Source organism: Daucus carota, chromosome 6 (assembly GCF_001625215.2).
Source record: "Daucus carota subsp. sativus chromosome 6, DH1 v3.0, whole genome shotgun sequence".
In the NCBI taxonomy this organism is placed as follows: domain Eukaryota; kingdom Viridiplantae; phylum Streptophyta; class Magnoliopsida; order Apiales; family Apiaceae; genus Daucus; species Daucus carota.
In genome coordinates, this window is record NC_030386.2 from 15216545 (window position 1) to 15240863 (window position 24319).

At 32.5% G+C, this 24319-nt stretch overlaps 2 protein-coding genes across 2 annotated transcripts; one reads left to right on the forward strand and one right to left on the reverse strand.

Annotated features, from left to right (window-relative positions):
* The first annotated feature begins 1748 nt into the window (after positions 1–1748).
* On the forward strand, positions 1749–7022 carry LOC108224854 (OVARIAN TUMOR DOMAIN-containing deubiquitinating enzyme 2). Its single transcript, XM_017399591.2, has 9 exons — positions 1749–1962; positions 2936–3021; positions 3188–3233; positions 4199–4307; positions 5178–5269; positions 5358–5420; positions 5874–5992; positions 6554–6629; positions 6753–7022. The coding sequence occupies exons 2-9, from the start codon at positions 2957–2959 to the stop codon at positions 6807–6809; spliced, it is 627 nt and encodes a 208-aa protein (XP_017255080.1). The 5' UTR covers positions 1749–1962; positions 2936–2956; the 3' UTR covers positions 6810–7022.
* A 609-nt stretch (positions 7023–7631) lies between these two features.
* On the reverse strand, positions 7632–12023 carry LOC108227907 (uncharacterized). Its single transcript, XM_064080697.1, has 4 exons — positions 11882–12023; positions 11422–11790; positions 11165–11290; positions 7632–9695 (listed from the first exon to the last, which is right to left on the reverse strand). Exons 2-4 carry the CDS (start codon positions 11788–11790, stop codon positions 8130–8132), a joined length of 2061 nt encoding a protein of 686 aa, XP_063936767.1. The 5' UTR covers positions 11882–12023; the 3' UTR covers positions 7632–8129.
* Positions 12024–24319: the final 12296 nt, after the last annotated feature.

The following is a 24319-nucleotide window of genomic DNA, read 5'->3' on the forward strand; positions in this document are numbered from 1 at the left end:
GAAGTGCTTAATTAAACGAAAAGAAGCCCACAAAATAAGTTAGGTTTCCTAGCTTTTTTTTAGTCTCAACTTCTACTTCTTTCTATTTCTAACAGAAAATGACTTCAAAATTGCCAAACTAATACCAACTTATAAGTTAAGTTATCCAAACACTTAAAAAACTTAAAGTCGCAGTATCCAAACACTTCTGGGAGCTTATAAGTTCAAACCAACTTCTCACTTTTAATCCACTTCTTTACTTTAAGCAATAAGTCATTTCTTTTAAGCTCAGCCAAACGGCCCCTTAATAAGTTCATTGCAGCTGCATGAACACTAAAACTGATCATACAATCTTATCCCACACCCATTGAATTTTTTTGATTTCATAACCATTGCCATTCATGTTAACTTCTCTCGTGCACATGTATTAAAAAGAGAAAAGAATATATCCAATTCAGAATCTTGATATCTTAATCTCTCATTACTCACTTCCTGGAGTCCCACCTTCAACCACAACTCTCTTGCAAATGAGCATCCAAATAACACAAGCCAATGTCTTCATTTGTTACCAGCACCAAGAGCATGTTGTATCGATTTGAATTCGAATACAAACTTATTCCTTACATTAAAAATAATACGCATAGATTGACTCCAAGATGCATAATTATATGGACCAACCAACTTGTAGCCATTAACCAACTAAAATGATTATTGTTGTGTATAACAACATATGTAAATTTCTTAATCAATAGCCACACAATCGTACAAATTATGAATTGCAGTGTGTTGTGAGGTCTTATCAGAACAAATATTATGATCACCAGTAAAATGTTATCAAAAAGACATATAAATCAATGAAATAACCAGACTTGTGTATTGAGTTGTAAACTGAAAGAATCAAACAGGTTTTACTTCATTCTTAATTTTATTAGTATAGACACTATTATAAAAATAAAAAGTAATATAAATTTGAGTATGGTTGTATAAAATCATGGAATGATAAAATTTCGAGTTTTTTTAATAAGTGCAGTAAAATTTATAATTATATTATTTAAATTAAAACTCATTATATTTTTGGAATTAAACTATAAAGGCATGATACCACCTAGTTAGTGATATTAGAATATGAATATCAATACTTATTGCATAATATGCAAATTGATAAATATGATGTACAATGAATACTTATATATAAATATATAATATAATATAATAAAAAATTCATGTTTTGGATTGGGTGCGGTCGGATTCGAAATGAGTTTCGAATTGAATATGAAACAATATGTGGTTTAAATAAACCTCACCAAAATATATTTTTGATTTAAAAATAGCCACAACTGAATCTAAAAATTCGGGTTCGGTAAGAGTATCTTCAACCATGAAGAGCTCTTAGCTAAAAACTTAGTTGGCATACCAAAAATAAAATATATATTCAACCTATTCAAAATATCACCCTCCACCGATACTCACACCTTATCTATGATTATAACCGATTTTCTGTGGATGACTATATTTGTCGATCCACTGCATGCACGTAAGAAATATGACACTATCACTTATTATCATATTAAATTGATATATTCTATTTATAATAATCTAATATATTAATAACATATTATTTTTAAATTATAACTAAACAATATAACCAATACTATAAGCAAAATATGTTATAGATTCAACAAATTTTATATAATATTAATATTTTGCGGCTCCAATTTTGTTAATTATTAATTCATTATAGCTAACTAAGCTGGAGATATCTTGAAATCCTATCAATGTGATCAACAAATTTGTGTCGGATACACGAATTACAATTGCTAAAAATAAATGACTGACCAACTGAGATTGATTTTGCAGGGGGGAAATTAGCTGAAGTAGAAAGAATTTAATGCAAGCAAGGGGGGCAGTTAAAAACAAAAGAAAGCCATCATTTTCATTCTCCTCTTCTTCATCTTTCTGCGCAAGATAAACAAAAGCAAGCAGGTATATCATAACAATATCTCTCATAACAATTTGTATGTATCTATAGATCTTTCATCATTTCATAGTGCTGCTTTTTCATCTTTCTGTTCATAATCAAATTTATTTGCAAGTAACTCTTACTTTAAATCAAAGTGTTGTTAATTTTGTTCATTGATTTTGATTTTTTGTTAGTGGGGTTGCTCTGTTTGTTGTTATTTTTGATTTGTGTTATTGGGTTTTTGTATGTCTTTTTTGACCCGCCTTGTCTTAGACCAGTTTCGAACATTCGACATCCCGTAAATGCAGCGATTGAGATACGTTTCTGTATTCATCTTGTTTTTGTGAGTTGTTTAATATTGGTTGTTAGGCTTCTTATAAAGTTGATTGCTTTCGTTATTTAATATTTTTTGTTTATAAAGAATTGTACCTTTTGCATAATTGAACTGAATGGTGGTAAGAATTGGTCATATCTTTGTAGCCCGGAATCTCCAATTTTGTACTCGTACCCTTGTTTATAGCACATTATACAGGGTGTAGGATGTGAATCGGGTTTTTTGTATTGAAACAGGACACTTCACATTAATTGGATTTGGAAAGGAAGTATGAGTTGGTCTCAAGCTTCACTGAGAGCAAGGCTTAAAAATGATTTGTTTTTTTATGTTATCCCTTTGGTTATATCATATATGATATATGTATCAAATAAGTTATTGAGTTATTATCTAGTCTTTATGATTTAGTTGAACTTTTGGGATCAAGATTGTGTTAAGCAGCTTTACATGCTGAGTTAACTATGCATCGATCTCCAAAACACGTACCAGAGTGCTGTTAAGTGTTAACATAGGTCATTGTGTCTGTCTTACAGATTTAAGTGTGGTGAAATGAGAGAGTATAATCTTTAGGATCTTCCATTTCTGTGTTCATTTCTATCTGTTTAATCATTATGACACATATGTGGGAGCTGACAGTGATCAAATCATCTGTACTTTTTTTTCAGTTGACACATACATTACAGGAAATGGAAGGTACTATAGTAAGAAGAGTGATTCCTTCAGACAACAGTTGCCTCTTTAATGCTGTTGGGTAAACCTCTAATTGTCAAACATTATTCTTTTACTAATACTCTTACTTGGTTACAACCTGAGAATTGTTGGTCTCCGCTTTATGTAAGGACTCTGCATATACTTTTGTCTACTTACATTAGATAAATTCTGGCCTTTGACACGACTGTTTGATATTATATATGCAGCTATATTATGGAACATGACAAACATAAAGCTCCAGAGTTGAGGCAGGTTACAATTCGTACCTCTTCTACTGACCAATATTATGTTTTTATTTTGTACTCCCTCCGTCCCCCTCATTTGTTTACATTGGGGGACGGGGGCTCGGCACGCATTCTAATGCTCTCGTAAAACGTAGTTCGGTAAATTATTTTGAACTTTTTTTTCTTCTGTATAAAAATTTGATGTTTAAATTTTTATACAAAAAAGAAAAAATTTAAAAATAAGCTATAGAACTATGTTTTATATGCGCATTAAAATGCGTGTCGAGCAGTGTGAAAAAACTGTAAACAAATGAGGGGGACAGAGGGAGTAACTTATATCTTTATCTAGTGTCATCTGATACCATATCAAATCTCACTAAATTGTGCATGGCACTTAAAAATGTTATAAATTCTTATTTGATATTAATTATTAATCAATAATCCTTGATCGGTTGATTCATATATAACTAGTTGATTATCTATCTATGTCCAATGCAATCATAATAATGTTTTTAACTGCTTTTCATGGCATATGTTCATGTAAGTTATCATGGTTCAAGTGTAGTTACAACTTACAGCTCACAACCTCTCTTTAAATTGACAAGAAGAAAAAAATTGAAACTGCTATATGAAAAGGTCTTTCATATTCCAAAAATGCTCTGCGGATATTGTAGCAGAAGCGATCTGCTTGAAGGGCAGATGCACAGTAGATCATAGTAATTCACATGACTCTTACTCCCCTAGCTATAACTATAAGTATGTAGTTCCCTTTATGTGTTATTCATGATTATCGTCAGGGTTTTACCTTATTAGAATTGAGTGCACCTTTTGAAGATTTATCATTTAATACGTCAGTCTGCTTAGATTTTTTAATAATTGATATATTTTGAAGTATAGGGGAATGGCAAGGGAGAGCCACTCTTTACCCATTTCTGTTTCTCATCATATGAAATATTTTCTCCCTATTAAATTTTGAAATGTTTTTTGTTTTAGGTCATAGCTGCAACAGTAGCAAGTGATCCTAAAAAATATTCCGAAGCTTTCCTTGGAAAGCCGAATGAGGAGTATTGTGCTTGGATTCTAAATCCAGAGAAATGGGGAGGTAGGTGTTGTTATATACCTTCAAAGATTGTCTCTGGGTACATTATGTTTTCTTTTCCTCTTCTAGCTTTCTTTTTTTTCATCTTATTGTGGTCACTTAGTTGCAGATCGAGATTATACTGCAAAGACTCTCACTAATAGTGATGCTCTTCTATATGAACTTGATGCCACCTTACCCTTTAGAGTACTGTCATTTCTATCTATATATGCTTACCTTGTTTCCTGTCGCCAATCAATAACAATAACTTGAAACTTCATATTTAGGTTCTTGCAATTTTAAATAAGAAATGTACAAGTATTTTGTGGTATATGTGTTTCGTATCATCAATTTTAAGTGCATAGTGTTATAAATTTATTGATGAATTGAATACTAACCTTTTTGGACAAATTCTCAAAACATGTAAATTCTCACTATAGATACATTGTTTTAGGAGTGTGCAATATTTTAAGGCTTTCCTTGTCACTTATTGTATATTGCTTTTCACCTCTAGTGGTACAATTGTATGTGCTGCATGTGTTTATATCTTCAAATGCTTCTTCTACCTGATTTCATCGACAAATAATAATAACTTAAATCATAGTATTATTTTCTACTGATTTTACTGGGGTGAAGCGCCTTGCTCTTTCAGCTTATTGTTTAAGACTTAAATCATATTTGTATATTCCTCCACTCCTTATTTTATTGTTTGTTGCACGATATCAATGATACTTTTATACTCGATGATGTGCCAGAGTCAGAAGTACAACTGGTTATTATTTTTGGATAAATAGGTCTAGTTGGATATATTGTCATGTTTCAGCTTATAATTTAAACTTGCTTTGATACTTTCTGATAATTTTCCAGAATCTAACTATATAATTTTTTATGAAGGTGCCATAGAGCTTTCGATATTAGCAGAATATTATGGACGTGAGATTGCCGCTTACGATATTCAAACCACTAGATGTGATTTGTATGGACAGGTTAGCTATTGTACCTTTATGTCCACCATCTTGAGGCAAATTGTTGAATTTATTCTGAATGTCCTTTATAATGGGTATTTTCTAACAGGGGAAGAATTATCAGGAAAGAGTCATGCTGATATATGATGGGCTCCACTATGATGCTTTGGCCGTATGACGTTCTTTCATCTTTCTTTCCCTTTATGTAGTAGATTGAATTATAATACGGAGATCACAGACTCATGGAAATATGTTGTGGTTGTATTTTTATTTGCTAGTTGAATAAATGTATAAAACAAGTAAAGGATACTAATGCTTGATCAGTTTTAAACAAGAGTGCCCCCACTGAAGATGTCTTTTTTAGAGGATGATATAAGGTAGAAGGTCTATGGGTGTGAGATTTGAAGGCCTAGTGTTTTGAAACTTTGTAGTCAGGCTTTTGTGCTACATAGCTTTTAATGTTTTGAATACTAAAAGTTACATAATTGCCTTGTAATTTCTAGCCACTAACCACTAAAGTATGTAAAGTACAATATAATAGAGGGTTTGTGTCCAGGATTTAGATATCAAAGCTTGATGACCAGATATATCTTTAATAATTATTGTTTGTCTTTTGTATTTGTAGATGTCTCCATCTGATGGAGCTCCTGAAGAGTTTGATCAGACAATATTCGCTGTAAGGAATGATAGAACACTTGGGCCTGTTGAGGGGCTTACTCTGAATCTTGTTAAGGAACAACAAAGGTAACATTAAAGCTCAATGAGAGAAGTGATGACTTTCTCAAGTTTAAGTTTGCGCATTGCTTTCTGTTGTTTTCATGCATTTCATGATTTTATTAAATTCCATGGAGAACTAAAGCTGATACTTTACAAAGAACGTTATTCATTTAAGCACTTATATTATTGACTTACTAGATCTTTGGTGGATATTTTTGCCACTTTTGGGTCATTGAAGTTGAAGTGCACGTCATAAAGCTTTAAAGCTTATAGATGCCCAACAATTGAAGTTAGTTTTCCAGGTTTGCTGGTCTGCCTTGTAAACCAGCTTAAGCTTATTGTTTGTAGTAGTCAAGCTAGTGACTTCAGTTTCTACTTGTGTGATTGCTTACGGAGCATTAGCAAGACGAGATCATTAGATCAACTTCATTTTATGACTTGGTTTGCTTAAATAATTATGAAGCTTTCTTTGTGCAATTGAAAAAAGTTTTCTTGATTTACTTTACCGGTAATATAATCATAGTCTCGAAAGAAAGAAATTGTGTGGAACAGTTTTATGTAAAGGCTTATGATATTTTATTGTGTCAGGAAAAGGTCTTACACCGATACTGCCAACTTCACTTTGCGGTGTGGAGTATGCCAAATTGGAGTTATAGGTCAAAAGGTTTGTAATAAAATTATACAGTATATGTTTCTTCCTGTATTATCCCTACAGATACTTGTATACATCTCTATATGACTATATCTTTTATATGCAAATCTTTGGTAACAAAACTCTGCTTCACAGGAAGCGGTCCAGCATGCAGAAGCAACGGGACATGTCAACTTTCAAGAATACAAGTGAGACAAAAAAGAGAGGACCGAAACTTGGTCCCTTCGTTATTGTCTTGAGTGATTCAAATTTGTTTCATGAAATTGTATGTTTCGATCAAATAAGTGCAACTTATTAAATTGATTTAGCAGAGTTTAAGAACTCTCACCTGGAGAAAATGATGTAAGATTGTATGATGTTGTACCATATTGCTTGAAGTTGACACCTTCAAAAAGGTTTTCGTTACTTTTGACAAATACAAATGAGTTGCCAATCCTACCATGCTTGACGTCTAGGTTGGTTTAAATTTTGTAAAAGCAATCTGTTAATGTGATGATTATTTTAAAAAAATATATATTTACGTTTCACGATCAAATGGTTCCTTTTGAATCAATTTGATTTTACTTATTTACCAAATGTTTTGTTAGATTATTTGTCCCAACTCCCAAAAGCATATTTCGGTCTGAGCAGTTGCAGATACAAATTCAAAACTATTGATAGGTCTGGGGTCCAAATGGGTTTCTCGGCTTAATTGGGTCACTCAATGTCAGTTTTGAACTATTATTATTTGCATTGGATGCCCAACATCTCATTCAGCACTCTGCTTAAAATCTAGCTGGATCAGAGACTTAAGATTGAAGAGGAACCATACATGTGAGACACCTACTCAGTTTTGATACAATTATCTTTACTTGCATCAACCCTAACATGTGTAAAAAACTCTACAAGCAAGTTTTTATGTAGAACATTCAAGCAAGATACAAAACATATTATACAAGTAATAATGTGAGAAGCATAAAGAATCTGTCATATAGGTAAAAACAAAGACAACAATGTCACATGTAAGGCAGTAGGGACCAAGAAAACATTGTTCCTTTCCATTCAGTGAACATAGCCCAGAGATAAAGTTGCAAGTTACAAGAACAGTTTGAGAAATTTCATCCTTCCACGAATAAGATATGGTAAAATACAAAATGCATCATATGTTCGGTTTTGCTTGTATATAGGTATCTAATCACCCTAAACAAGCAAACCTACAGCTCCTCATGATATACATTATACAGAATAAATCAGCTGCTCAAATCAGATCATTATTCTTAGGGTGCTGGTGGGTGATGAGAAACTGTGCCTACAACTATTAATGAAGAACCAGTAAATGGAAAAATCAAGAAAGTAATCACTTATCTTTTTAAAGATTCTCCAAATAGCCTAGAAAGCAATCTTTGTGGGCGGAAGGAATAACTTGCATGGGCAGCTGATGGAAAGTTGGCTTGGTCTGTTTTTATTAGTTCAGTTTACATTGGGTTTACATTGGGTTTACACTGGGTTTGGGCTTATGAGAGGTTATCATACCTAAATCTTCTGCTTTAAGACTTGGCGCAACTGAATCTTTTGGGTATCCATCCTTGCCTCTTGAAGCTTCGTTTTTAGACTGTCTTTCTGAGAACCACGTGGCCATTCAATGCAACCTTTCGTCCCAGGATTTATATGGGCATTCCCCAACTCAGGTGAACTCCAGTGTCCAGTTAAATCTTTTGGGCTGTTCCCCCCTTTACCCAAACCTTGATCTGGTGAATTTACAGTCCCATTAGAAAGACGTCCCCGTGAAAGTCTTCCTTTTAATCCCTCCACCGCGATTATCTTGTAGTTTTCAACATTGTTTGGCAATGCTTTCCACATCCTAGATATGGATGATACCTTCTTCTGTTGCACAGTTGGCTCAGAACAGACTTCGCTGATCTCGGTAATTGGTGTCTCCCTACCTGCATTGTCTTCCCATTCAGTTCCGCTGCCAGACACATTACTGTCCCTGTACATCTTGTTGACAGATGGATCACTACCATCAGGTGAAAAACTTGAGCCCTGGTCATCAACATGACTTACAGTTTCCCATCCACTATCATCATCTTCTAATTCTCCATTGTGACTGAGAGAAGCATTTGAATATTTCTGTGTCACGTCTTTTTTGTAGAAATTACTGGCCTTTGGACTGACACTATGAGCTTTTGAACCATGGCTGGCTGGACTGTATATACCACAATCTTCAATCTCCCTCTCAATAGGTTCACCAAAGTTAGCATCTTCAAAGATAGAATATATATCTTCTGGATTTGATGGCTCATATGTAAATTCTCTGATATCCTTAATGTTCACAGAGGCTGCAGCCTGTCGAAGTTGCTCTACTTTTCTCCTTTCCTCTATGTCAATGATCGAGCCTTTTAAAGTCTCAAGGTCAGCAATGAGATTATTCATTTGTGCAAACTTCTCTTCAAGTGTAACCTTTGCATCAACTAACTTCATCTGCACTCGCTCTTCGCGCCAGACCTCAGCCATCTGCAACATCTTCCTCTCATCTTCCAATTCATCACGCAAATTCAAAGATTCTCTCTTCAGTGCTTCCACTTCAGCCTTGTCTTCCCCAATTTCCTTAGCAAGCTCATCACATACTTCCTCAATCAGACCTCTGGCCTTCCGCTCTTTTTCAAAATCCTGCATATATCTTTTAGCTGATAGCTTGACATCAGCCAGCTCATTGACCAACTTGGAGTTAACCATTTCAGTCCTCTGACGATTCTTCCTCTCCCGGTTCAGATCATCTTTTATATCATCAATGACTGCCCGAATTTTCTCATGTTCTCTGCTTCGCCAGACAGCCCTTTCCTCACTCAATTTCTTCAGGAACTGTTCAATTTTCTTCTTTGATGATCGTCGCTCACTCTCAAGTTCTTGAATTCGTCCACGAGCCTGCTTAAGTTCTAGCTCCAGCACGGAGACCGTAGAGACAGCACCTACCTGTTCGTATATAGGCTTTGAATGACTGTATATACGTTGAACCTCATCTGATGCCCCATAGCACATAGGATCCCACTTTGTAATACCCTCCATTGCAGGATTGGAATTAATTAATGAATGTTCCACCTATAATAGGACGAAAAGTTACTTCAGAAGCTGATAGAAATAATCCAAAACATTGCAATTTGCAACCATTCTGTCAATTAAATGCAAAGTAAAACCCAATTAAATTGGAGAAAATCCAAAAAAAGGGAGTAATCAGTATCACTTAGCCCACTCATTGATTGACATCATCAACATCATCAAACTTGTAAGGTAAAAAAACTGACTTAGCCTTGCAACACCGATGGGGGCCAGTGTTATCAAAAAGCGTGATTAAGCGTTGATTGATCAAGAAGCGATCCGAGGCGCTATCGAGGGAATACCACCTCGCTTAGGCAATTTTGATAAGGCGGTCAGCTCTCCTCAATTAGGCAATATGTTGAGGTGATCAATTAATTACGCCTTTCTCAAAATAAATTAAAATTCTAAACATAGCAACTAAATGAAATGTATATCTTATTTTAATAAATTTTGAACTCGTAAGACATATGATTTATGTGTTGACTTAAATTTAACAACAAAAAACACTCAAGCATTAACCAGTACTTATGAATAATCCTTAATAGTAACATAATAAGGTATATAATCTCACAATCTATATATGTATGTTTATTTATTAGTGATTACTATTATATAGTTGTCATACTGATGTTTATAGTGGTGGAAATATTGCTACCATGTGTTCTTAAATAGTATTTATGTGTTTTAATATATTTGTGTGGCATTAAACACATATCTCTAATAAAGCTACCACTTCACCTCATAATTAATTAATAGATACCCCTTGTCAACTCTCATTGCCTCTTGCCTTAAATAAGACTGGTCGAGACATAATGGCAAGGACACATGCCAGGTTAAAGGTTACCAATTGCCATTCGTTATTCATGTTGTATTTATTTAGTCATTCCTATAATACAGATAAAGTTTAACAAAGAACACCTCCCTTTCTGTACCATTAGTCATCAACCAGTACTTACAACTCATCCTTAAAAGCAAAATAAAAAGGTATATAATCTCACAATCTATATATGGATGTGTATTTATTAATGATTACTATCACATAGTCGTCATACTGATGTTAATACTGGTAGAAATATTGCTATCATGTGTTCTTAATTAGTATTTACGTGTTTTAAAAAAATGTGGCATTAAAAACATATCTTTAATAAAGCTACCGCTTCACCTCGCGATTAATTCATAGACACCATCTTGTCGACTCTCCTCGCCTCTTGCCTTAAAATACACCGAGTGAGACAATGGCAAGGACACATGCCACGTTAAAAGTTACCATTCAGTATTCATGTTGCATCTATTTAGTCAATCCTACAAATACAGATCAACTTAACAGAGAACACCTCCACTAGCTCGAACTATCATAGAAGCATGACGACACAACATACCTAAAGAAAAGTATGGACTTTTGCAAGTAAAAGCAACTTTATAGCACAGATCAACCAATGTGTATAAATCTCGGAACAAAAAAATGACAATACCTTAAGGGGGAACCCGATTTTCGGAGCAAAGTGAGGACTCCGGGGTAGATCCTTCATATGAGCACTGTACGGCTTGCTACTATAATGACTAGGATAAGCAGCAGCTCCGATATGTCCCAATGTAGCCTATTACAAAACAACAAACACACCCAATAAGCAACCAGACCTTCAAAACAATCGAAACACACAACCCTAATCAAACAAATGAACAGCAATTAAATAAAAATTAATTAATTTCGAGATTTAAATATAGAAACCTGAAACCCTAGTTCTCGATTACTGACTCCATCCTCAGCTTCAGTACCCAAAGACTTGGGCACCTGCAATCTCCAAAGGCCAGCAGCGAGCTTTCTCGCCGAGATCAACACCGGCTTATCTCTCCTCATTTTCCGGCCAGAATCAGCCGCCGATTTGTCGCCGTCGACTGAATCATGAACCTTAACCGTATCTTTAACCTTATCATCAACCTTCCACTTCAGCAACGGCGTCTCGGGTCGGCTCCGTCTCCCCGTCGGAGCCCCATCTCTCCTCAACCGAACTCCGGCGCCGGAAAACCCATTTCTCGATTTCCGATTAACCGGCTTCCGAACAGGTGGTGGGTCATCATCACGACTCATCTTCATCATCTTCAACACAGAGCAAGCATGACAATTACATGAAATAAAAGTAACAATAATGAATAATAATAATAAATAATAATGTGAAGTATTTTATTACAGTGATTTGGGAGCTCTCTCTATCTTTCTCACCAGTTAGAGTATGTAGCAGTATTATAGTACATCTTACAGTGATTATGCGGGGATAGCGACGGGATGTAAGAAAGATAGATACACACCTCGTATATGTACTCCCTCCGTCCCATCAGGAAGTGCACTGTTTGCACGCATTTTGAGGCTCTCGTAAAGTATAGTTCTATAATGTATTTTTTATTTTTTATTTTTTTGAATTAAAGTTTAAACGTCAAACTTTTTTTGGAGATTTTTTTTAAAAATAAATATATAATATAAGTATACTTTATAGGAGCATTAAAATGCGTGCCAAAAAGTAACGTAAAGAACCTGGTGGGACGGAGGGAGTATGTGTTTTTTACAGTCAACGTCTCTCCTCGCCGAAATTACTATACCCTGTTTTTACGGTGTTTGAATTATCTTTGTAAGAATATCATGGAGTATTTTCTTATCATCTTATATTCTTTTTTATATAAAAAGAATTCCTGTCACGTTCATTTCTATATTCATTTTCGGAGGACTTTTTTCATTATTCATTTCTATATTCATTTCATACGATTTTTTTCATTGCTCCTCGTGCACTTTAATACTCCTTTTTACGATAATACTTTAATTTATTTTTTTTAAAAATGAAATAAGTAAAAGTTTAAATGTCAAATTTATATTTAGAAAAAAATCTCAAAAATAAGTTATTAAACTGTATTTTACATGAGCATTAAAATGTATGTCGCATCCTCATCCCCAATATATATAATTCAAAGTATGGAGGGAGTAACATTTTTGATGGGGTTTGTTTAAATTATTATTTAAAATAATATAAAGTACTGAGTGGCTGAAATTTAATTAATATATAAGGGTTTTTTTATAAATTTTGGATAATGCGTGAAAATTATGGCTTGGATTGTTATAAAATATATCAAAGTAATACATGGTCGAAAGTGTACTGGTAATACCGTTTTATAATTTATATGCAAGTTTGACAAGGAAACAGGCTTATCAAATTGAGTGTTTTATAGCATTTGATATCAATTAAAAGAGTTTTGAAATTTATATATATACAAATCAATAATTTCAATTTGAGTTTTTGAATCTGATATGTATTCATTGTGAATGTGGAATATCAAGTCTCATATGTATTCGGTTGTGAATATAAAATTATGAAATATTGAGTCTCATATGTATTCAGCTGTGAATATAAAATTATATAATATATGAAGTGACTCCAAAAGAGCTGATAATTATGATATATTAGTTATTGACTCAGGTTTAATGTTGCACAAACACTCGCGTGATCGTTAAACATATTTTATAAGTTGATAATATAATTACATAATTAAAAAATTAGAAAAATTATGTTTTTTTGTGTTGACAATGAAAAGGTTATACAATATGTAACCTCTTAATTGCATTAATGTGATCGAAGCTTTTTTATATCACATAAATATTTGGAAAAAGAATTCAAATAATGATAGATTATAAATAGAACAATTATTCGTAAAAAAAATTATGATGATGCGAGTTAAGATTTAGATGTATACGCATTAACGTGTAGAAGTTGATTATATAACTATGTGTTGACTAATCATTAACCCTAGAATCTATACCGAGTACTCATTAATCCTAATGTTTAATAATTGAACCTCACAAAATAATAAAACACAACGCTTAACTATGAGAAGATTTACTGATAATTAATGACTTGTAATCTTTCTTATTAGAAAGATCATTGAAAATTTTAAATCACACGGTATTCGGGATAAATTTAAAAATTTGCCCATGAAACCTTTTTTCCTAAAAAACATGATAATGTGAATTAAGAGTCCGGTAGATATGTATAGATAAATATTTATAAAATGAAGGTTAAAAAATATGATGTATGATGGTAATCCGGCCGGGACCACGTACCTTGGGGTCTTGGACTTCAATCGAGTAAATAATGAAGCTACAAGTTGTTTACAGGCTAAAACGAGTCAAGAATGAAACTACAAGTTGATTCTAATTTCAAACAACCAAAAATGAATCTACAAGTTGTTTTCAACTTCAAACGAATCTGGAATGAAGCTACAAGTTGTTTCCAACTTCAATCGAGTCAATAATGAAGCTAGAACTTGTTTCCGGGCTCAAACGAGTCAAGAATCAAACTACAAGTTGATTCCAGTTTCAAACAACCGAAAATGAAGCTACAAGTTGTTTTCAACTTCAAACGAGGGTGGAATGAAGCTACAAGTTGTTTACAACTTCAATATAGTCAATAAGGAAGCTACAAGTGGTTTCCGAGGTCAAACGAGTCAAGAATGAAACTACAAGTTGATTCCAATTTCAAACAACCGAAAATGAAGCTACAAGTTGGTTTCAACTTCAAACGAGTGTGGAATGAAGCTACAAGTTGTTTACAACTTCAATATAGTCTCTAGGGAGCAATCCGGCCGGGACCACGTACCTTGGGGTCTTGGACTACTTTCGTCTCACTGACCTAATTATACTTGTCCCGATTTTGCTCGGCGTTTATGGCTCGAACTGGGCCCGTGCTGGCTTTTTGTCAAGGATTAGGAAGTCCACTTCCCACTCAACTAAGTCCCCTTCCATATCTTATAGAGAGATCAGGTATGCTATGATGGATAAAAAGCAGGGGTGTATTATAAACAACATTCTCCTAGAATACTTGAACATATTGGTTCCTCTTGGAGAAAGATAAAATATGACGGGACGTGGCCCGAACCTTATATATATCATCGTTTTGAGGATGGCTCGGTAATGATATTCTTGAAACATTCATTGAGTGATTTTCATCCAGTTTTTCATGTTTCCGAGAAGAAATATGCCAGAGTCAATATGAGATCCCTATAGTGCAACTGGCTCTAAACTCCATGAAAATGATGACATGGTTTGTTACTTGTTGGCTGTTGCAGAAATCTTGGATATTTGATACTTTTTTGGCATTTTCATCATACTTTTCAACCAAAGGGTGTGAGTTATTTTCCTCCACAAGAGTTGTTGATTTGGTGTAAAAGAATATGGTTATTTCTAGAAATAAAGTAAGCTTGTCATGATGTTAATCTCTTTAAAAGTGTTTCAACTCATCCTAAAAAAGTATTCGGTCCGAAAAAGAATATTCCTGAAAGCTGGGTGTTGGGTGATTAATTTTGATGAGTTTCTCTATCTTGGAGATTGATCCAGGATTCGAGTGGAAAATCTCTCGTTCGCAAGAAGAAAATGAGGTCAACCTCGGGCTGGAGAGGGAAGGTTGCACCTTTGGAGAAGAAGGGGGTGGGGAGTGAATAGACGAGGAGGATAGCCCTCTCATCAACATATACAAACTTTTAATTATCTAGTTCTCTTTTATAAAAGACTAGGATCGTTCTAAGACCCTGAGCTATAATAGATCGGTCAGAAAATATATGACTATCTTGGATACTGTATTCAATTTACTCTCATTTCTATTAGTCTCTCTTGCATTATATTTGTGATATTATTATTCGAATTTTTTATGGTGTGCCCAAGGGCACATAATAATCACTAACTCTCATGAGAATATTAACTTTTGATTGGTGGATGAATAATAAACGTAAATGTCCCCCTTGCATTTATACCAATTCTACCAATCAAAATAACCCATTTTCATGAAAATTGGTGCTTATTATGTGCACATGGGCACATATTGGAAAGACCGATTATTATTCTCATGTTCAGCTCGCCATTCTCCATGCTATCCATGTGGATCACAAGAAAGCTTTATTGGTGGTGCTTTTCATTTTACTCTCTTTTATTCATTTTTTTATTATAGAATTGTTTATATATTTGTGTCTATTCACAAATGTTGATTATATAGCTAAAATTAATATTAATATTTATTAAATAAGAATTTAATATTTATATTGTATTGTAAAAAAATTATTAAAAATATTGATTTTATTTATAACAAAATTTTTGAAAACACCGACAAAGAAAAAGAATTGACTTGGATTATATAACAGAGTTAAGCTTTATTGAGTCCGCATTTAAGTTTGAGTATTAGAGTACCAGTCATGTTTTTTTAGTTAATCATACATAATAATTTTAATTATCCATATAATATAGATACATGAATTTATTGAAATAACTTGATTACGGAAATATATAAAAGTCCAGTATTAAATGTGTAGACAATATTTAATGCAATCGTTTTGTATATGGAAATAAATGATTGAATTAATATGATGTATGTATACATAATTTATACTTCTGCTTTACATATACTATCCTTGTAGCACTAGATAATATAAATACTGATTAATGTGTATATAATTTAGGCCATAGGATCAAATGATAATGGATGGTCAGATTTATGGTCTCTCGGTTCTCCTCTTAAACCCTGGTCTCTTTTGAACCTCCCCATATATATATATATATATATATATATATATATATATATATATAGAAGCAAGTTCTATGGAGTCCACACTTTTTTTGGAGTCTTGGAGTCCAAAATCCTAACCATCCATTATTTGTCAATCTAATGGTCAGTTTTTTTTTGTTTTTTTTTTAAAATAAAAGTATACAAACACAATTTTGACAACTTTATTTTCTTATCTGTTAAAACTAACGGTGTGAAGTGCATAATTGTAGGAAATCAGTTACAAAATTAAATCGTATATTGCTCCATCATACAATCGCAGAATCTTGCTTCTTTTTTTCTTTCTCTTATCACGATTCCATACTATGGCTTCCCTTATCCTGATCTTGATACGGCTTGTCACGGTGAAACATCTGGGACGTTAATTTTTTCGTATCATATGTAATTCTCTTTGAATTAACAAGGTTATTTCTTTTTTGTCTGATTTGTAGTGTTCTTCAATCCTTTTTCAATGCAGAACAGTATACACAAATCATAAATGGTGCAGAACACCATTTATACAGTGCAGAACACCATTTATATGGTGCAGAACACTGTATAAATGGTGCAGAATATCATTTATATGGTGCAGAACACTGTATAAATGGTGCTGAATACCATAATTAAGATGCGTGCAATTGTAATACCTGAATTCATCGATCGTGTTCTGCAACCTAAAATTCGAACTCTCTTTTCAATAGTTTTTATTCTGTCCGCGTATCTAACTCTGTGGTTTTTGAATTGAAAGTTCGTTTCAAAGATATGTCTACAATTGTGTGTAATCACTGGTTTAGTGGAGTAAAGTGCGGGATTTGATTTGTAGATATCAAAGTTAACAGAAAAGCATCAAACGGTGACGAGATTACAGTTAACGTTAAAAAACAACTGTGTTTTTTTAGTTTCTTTCTAGCCACGGGATCAACGTATCATCCAATGGTTATAAAGTTAGACTCTAAAGACTCCAAATAAAATGGACTCCACACAATTTGACCCTTATATATATATATATATATATATATATATATATATATATATATATATAACTTTAAGCATAATTATCCATTGATCATTAACATTTATCAACTTCAACCATTGTTAAGATCATTACTATGCTTATGAGTTATATTGTACAGCATAATATCCTGTGCTTTATAAAAATAATTATTTTATACTTCGATTACAACGATTATAATAGTAGAATATGATCTACAGGTTGTCGATGTTTACAAATATTATAACACAAAATAATTAAATTGAAACGACTAGATTATATTTTATCCAATCTTGAACTCCTATTTATCAATATTTTGTCCATCCTAATATAACAATATTAAACTAAAATTTCGGGTCAGATTTAATTTTGAACAACACTTTGACATGACTCTGTAAAGTTGGAATGATTATATATTTTTACATCAATTTCTCTTTCACCCCGATAAATATATTGAAACCAGAACGTACTTGGTAATTTAGGCCCGTCAATGGATCAGGTTTGGATCGGATCGACCTAAATCCATATCTATATCCGTTTATTTTATCGGATTCGGATTAGGATTCAGATCAGATCGGGACCTGATTTTTTTTAAGCCGATCCTTATCCATATCTATTAGGATCACGGATCTCGGATCGGAAATCCGATCCATTTACTATATATATAAAACAATGCTAAAAAATGAATTTATCATGTAGAAATGAATTTATTTCCATGTTAAATCATATAAAAATGAATTTATTATATACAAGATCAAAGAATGCATTAAACAAAATAAGGAAAAATGAAAGGTGAAGTCTAATTGTCTACTCTCAAAAAACAATACCAAAATGGGAAGATAAATACCAGAAAAAATAAATAAATAATGTAAACATCAAAAATAAATAAAGAAGACACTGGTGAGGGGTGACTGGCTGGAAACACAAGAGACTATATTATGGACCAGCAAGTTTACATGGGAATCTTTACCACTGCATTGCTGCATAATAGCCCCATTGTAAGTGTTTATGTTAAATCCATATCCAACCCATTTATTATCAGATTTTTTTATCGGATCGGATTTTTTTTATTAAATCCATCCGCTAAAATGACCTCGGATCGGATTTTCGCTCCATTGAGTAATTGACAAGCCTACTTGGTACATTTTTATATCACCCCAGTGAAGTCGAAACCATCCTGAGCAATCTATCGTCTTCTGGCTTGTTTTTATACACAAAGACACGCAGAGTAATTATTATTTTAGTTGGTGCACGAGGAATGGAAAGGTATCCAAGAACTATCCCGTGGCTGTGATTTTTTTAACCCTAATTTCGTGCTTAAAATTTAAATAATGCGTTCCGAATTGTGACACTTGATTCATTATGATTAATACTCTAGATTAGATCTAATGCTACTCTAATTGAGATCTATTAACGTTATCATTCCTACCATTTCTTGTTACATTCTTTTGTTACATGTTTTTTGTTTAGAAATTTGGGCACATGACTCTTGAGTGTCAATGGAGAAATGAGAAATCATCAGTTCATTTAACCTTTGGAGACGGTGTGAGATCAATCTCGGATGCTCTTTAAATAAGTTCCGAAAAATATCAAGCTTTAAATTGTTGTATGCTAAACCAAATAATGTCAATGTTTGACCAAGTTTACTTGACAAAATAATGACCTGTTTCAAGAAACTTTTTCATACTTAGAGCATCTCTAACCATACAAACCCCTTAGCTAAAAAATGAGTTGACATTCCAAATATAAAAAATTTAGCCAATCTACTGAAAAAATCATACTCCAACCACGTGGACCTGTTGTCTATAATTTTAGCCAACCTCCTATGGATGGCTATATTTGTCGAACCTCTACAGATCTGTAAGAAATCTGTAGGATGATTGCACATCATTTATTACCATATTAAACTGATATATTTTATTTTAACAAACTAAAATATTAATAACATTCTATTTTTACATTATAGCCAACCAATATATACAATACCATTGAGGTACAATGTCTTACAGATTCAGCAAATTTTACATAATGTCTTACAGGTTCAATTTAGCCAACGATTATAACCAACGCCGTTGGAGATGCTCTTACAAGTTACATCCTATTTCTGCTTTTTAAATATAAATTTCTAAAGAGCATTCGACATTTCTGATATGTATAAACAAGTTATTTTTCAGAAAAAATAATTAAATAATTATATATAAATTTTTCAAGAATAAGTAATTTATTTCTGATAAATAATGAGCAAGTACTTGTTTCTATTAAAACTTTATATTTACATAATATTATTTTAATTATATATTCGATAGGAGTTTGATATTTCGTTTTTACAGAACTTAGGTATTTGATATTTTTTTACAAAGATAAATCAATTAACTTTTTTAAAAATAAAGATTTATATACATGCAAAATTTACACAAAATGAAATGTATCATGAACTGTGCTAGTCGCGGGGGGCATTGTAATTGGGCTTTCATTGCACATTTTGTGTGTGTTTAAGACGTTGATACCTTGTGGGCCTGTTCTCATCTTCTATTACTGGTCTTTCCGCGGCTCAAAAGAGCTGACTTAGCCCAATTTAACACTCAATGCACTACTGACTACTCTGTGTGATTTCAGAACTACCTTTTTACAAGATATTTTCTAAGCAATGAATAATTTGAATACTTACGAGTTACGCATGGGTTTATACTGTAACTCTTCAACAATTTTCATTGGCTTACCGAGTGGAAAAAACATTAATCAACTGATTGTACTATTTAAAATTTGCAAATAGATTATTTCGCCAATCTATGTTAAATTTTTAACAGAAAACATACCACATCACCATCCCTGCTTTAATCTCTCTAATCCATGCCCATTCTAATAATCACCGCCGGCGATTTCCCTCTCCATCCGTCATCCGCCTGCCCGAATCTCCAGCACTCTCTCTCATTTATAACCGCGATTGTGCAACCCGGCCATCGTCGTTGTGTCTTAATTCATGTCTAGTCGTCGTCGCGTCTCAATTCATGTTTAGAGGGACTTCGCATTCTGTATGAATGAGAACTTATGTGACTGATCACCGAATTGAGCAGAACGTCGTGAAAAAATTCCAATCAACTAATTATTTTGATGTGTTCTAGTGAAAGAAATATATAATGAAAGCATGTTTGAAAAGTTATAATTTGATGAAAATAAAAAGAATTTTCACAAATTAATAAGATTTACCAAAATGAAAGATTTATGAATCGTTATTAAATAATTCCTATGAATCCTTTGTATATGTTCCGCTTAGGAAACTCGCCCTTAATAATTCATTCTTTGTTACAATCCAGTTATGAGCCAAATCTACTAACCTTGTTTACTATTTTTTTAATTTATTTATCTAATTACCTGCTCAGCATTTTAGACTCATTTTTAACTATTATCTAACAGACAGTTAGGCATTAGGCAAGACTATGGAGGTGTTTGGGGATGAGAAGTATGAGCTTATTTTAAGCAGAAGCATAAAACAGAAGTCTAATCACTGTTTTGGAAAAGAAGCCAAGCGCTTCTTTTGTGCTTTAGAAGTGAAAAATTAGAAGCCAAAAACCAAGCTTCTTTTCCTTGCTTCTCGTTGTCCTTGTACGTTTCCAACTATAAGCACCTGCTTGTATTACCAACCAATATTATAAAAATTTCAATCAGCCAATATGCCAAGACCAACATGCTAAATAAGATTAAAATTCATAATTTATTCTTTCAATATATAATAACAATTGTTAACTCTGATCGATTTACAAATTTCTGATTAATTTTTAAAAAATATATTACCGATTTATTGATTATCCGTGTTTAGTATTTTGTATTTAAATTTCTTAGCAAATTTATCTATTATCAATTTAAACTCTTTTAAAAATAATATTATAATGTACAAACACTGCATAAATTTATAAGTCAAATCATCCAAACACTAAAAAAAACTTATAGGTTCGAGTAACCAAACACTTAGCAACTTAAAAGTTTTACTTCTGCTTCTCACTTCTACTTCACTTTTTTATTTTAAGCAAGAAGTCACTTTTTTTAAATTTAGTCAAACGGCCCTTATGACTTCTGCTTCTCACTTCTACTTCACTTCTACTTCACTTTTTTTAAATTTAGACAATCAAGAAGAATACTCGCTACCTTCCTAATATTTTTGTAAACATCATATGCTTTTTTATTATTAAATTGATTTTCTACTCAAAAAGATATTCAAACGAATTTGAAACTTCGATCCGTTAAACATAATCCTCACAGATTCGGATAAAAACCAGACTAAAAAATTCAGATTATCTAAATCCGATAAAATTTAATAAATACAGATATGAAATCAAATTAATCTGCTCCGAACTCGATCCATTCACATGCCCGGTTGCAATGCACAAACCTCGACATGTTCCTGTAATCTCGTGAGTGGGATTTGTCTCCTGTACTGGTGGTGCATCGCATTTCAACCTCGGTGCTTCATGACGACCGAGTGATCTCAAAACACCACTTACAATTGTAATTTCTTCTTTCCTACTTCCCGCAAAATCAAATTTACGGTAATTATTTTTGTTGGTAATCATGTCCAAGTCCACTATTTAATCCGACTCGTACAGCTGACTGTTAATTTTAAAATTCATGATAATACTTCAGATTATTTTCGTCAAATTCAATTGAAACACCGTGCAAGTATTAATCTACATATATTTACGTTCAACGTGCTCCATTTTTACGGCAAGCGGTCTTGGTAAGACTGCCACGGTTTGAATGGAATATAGTAGACGACTAATCTGGATTAGTCAAGTTGTTTTAACACTTCTCGTTCAACTATTTTGATAAATAATAACTAATTGACCACAATAATATTTTTCTATTTCAGGAGACCAATATGGTCCAAACCCGGATTGGCAGAACTATCTAAGAGCGGCAACTATGGAAATATAATATTTAACTTCTTATTATCATTTTGTTAAAGAAATTGATTATCATTCAGTGTTGATAGTTCTGTTTATGTAATATATTTTTTGAATTATTGACAATTTTAGTTTATATTATAAGAATACTTGTTAGGCAGCACAAAACATACAGCTCATCTATTTTCATTACATAATATATATGTACCGTCCTACTACACTCTAAACCTACGTCAAATAAAAATTAAAATAAAAAATTATAATTTCTTAGATGATTACACGGATCGGATTCAGATATCCGTGTTCCTAATGGATCTAGATATGGATTGATCTGTAAAAATCCGATCCCGATCCAAATCCGAATCCGACAAAATAAATAAATATAATATGAACTTAGACTGATCCGACACAAACCCGACTCGTTGTCCTGTCTACGTACAACAATCAGGACGGAGCAGGGAACATGACCACCGTGAGATCTCCGTAATATTATCAATATATTTTTTATTTTATTTATATATTACAAATATAAAATTTTAATTTTCAACCCCATTTTCTATCTATAAATATATTACATATAGGAATTGGTCCCTTTATTACAATACTGTATTATAAATTTTGAAATTTTTAAAAATGTGGAGTATTTGATTTACATATAGATTATTTTATATTTTTCATTTTCATATAATATATATTAATATTAGTTTGAGTTTGGGTGGAAAACTGGAAATTGAACTCTGGTTTCGTCAGTTAACATGCATCACTACTATATTACTCCCTCTATTTTTTTTTTTAAATATATGACGTTTGACTTGTTGACACACATTTTGAAGTGCTTTAACCGGGTAGTTAAATGTATTATTTTTGAAAAAATTTTTTCTGAATAAAAATATGTAATTAAAAATTTAATTAACAAAAAAAATCAATTAAAAATAATAAGTTTTACTACCCGGTCAACCCATCTAAAAGTACGTGCTCAAGTTAAAAGTGTCATATTAAATAATCAATAGATCGTCGCTCACCACAATTGAAACAGGTATACTTTTCCAGTACCTTTTTATATATTTCTCTTTAAAAAGTTATGTATTTTAAAAGGAAGTATTTGAATTAAATTATAATTATATCTACATATAGATCAAACATTAAAAATTGTGTTATACCGGTATTTTAAAAAAAACATTTAAAAAATTATATTAATAAAACGAGTCAAATTTTTGGAAACAACGATGTATAAAGGGAGTAAATAAATACCTCGTGCTCTTTGAGGCATAACATTTTAGTAAAGACTTTAATTATATATTCCTACACGCTGATATATAATACAGTGTCCTAATCCAGGTTTCATAACCTGCGTGGTGATCTCTAATATATTCGTAATTTATTATATTATTATGCTAATCATTATTAACTAATTGCTTATTATTTATTCAAAAAAAAAAAAACTAATTGCTTATTATATAACTAAGCATGATGCTTATCTATACTGGCAATTGTTTTATACATAATCCCTCGACGTGCTTGTAGCTTTAATTCTCTTAAATACAAGATATTTTAGCAAATGGCATCCATGTTTATTTATACTCCCTCCGTTTCAAATTACATGTCCACTTTCAAAAAATCACATAGTTTAAGAAAAGTGGATTTTGAGAAAAAAGAAGTGTAATAAGTCATTAATTGAACCTAACATGTGGTATATGAGTGATCTTGGAAATATAAATTTGAAATAGGTGGAAGAGAGTTGATTTTGGAAATATAAATGTACATTCAAAGTTGAAGTGGACAAGTATTTTGAAACAAATTTTTTTTCCTAAAGTGGACATGTATTTTGAAACGGAGGGAGTATATTTTTTTTGTCACAACCATTGTTAGGATCGCATCCATTATAAATTGACGTTAATCAAACACAATAACAAGCATGAAAGTAAAGTACACAAATAATCAACGTGGAAACCCCTCAAGGGAGGGTAAAACCACCCATCCACTAAATAACTATGTATTACAAGATTGGAGTCGCTCCCTCACTCAACACTCTTAAATACAAACCCCTCAACTTGACCACAAAAGTTCTCTCTTATCTCACACAACTCTCTAACTTTTGCAATACATAAACCTCCTACACACAACTCTCTAACTTTTGCAATACATAAACCTCCTACAAATAGCTAT

What these genes read in the sequence shown, in the direction of transcription:
- LOC108224854 (XM_017399591.2), top strand. Translation starts at nt 2,957, where the DNA reads ATGGAAGGTACTATAGTAAGAAGAGTGATTCCTTCAGACAACAGTTGC. An exon ending in AAGCTCCAGAGTTGAGGCAG is followed by an intron (nt 3,234 to 4,198) that starts GTTACAATTCGT and finishes TTTTTGTTTTAG; the next exon opens with GTCATAGCTGCAACAGTAGC. An exon ending in TTGGAGTTATAGGTCAAAAG is followed by an intron (nt 6,630 to 6,752) that starts GTTTGTAATAAA and finishes TCTGCTTCACAG; the next exon opens with GAAGCGGTCCAGCATGCAGA.
- LOC108227907 (XM_064080697.1), bottom strand. Translation starts at nt 11,790, where the DNA reads ATGATGAAGATGAGTCGTGATGATGACCCACCACCTGTTCGGAAGCCG. An exon ending in ATCGAGAACTAGGGTTTCAG is followed by an intron (nt 11,291 to 11,421) that starts GTTTCTATATTT and finishes GTTTTGTAATAG; the next exon opens with GCTACATTGGGACATATCGG. An exon ending in AAATCGGGTTCCCCCTTAAG is followed by an intron (nt 9,696 to 11,164) that starts GTATTGTCATTT and finishes GTCCTATTATAG; the next exon opens with GTGGAACATTCATTAATTAA.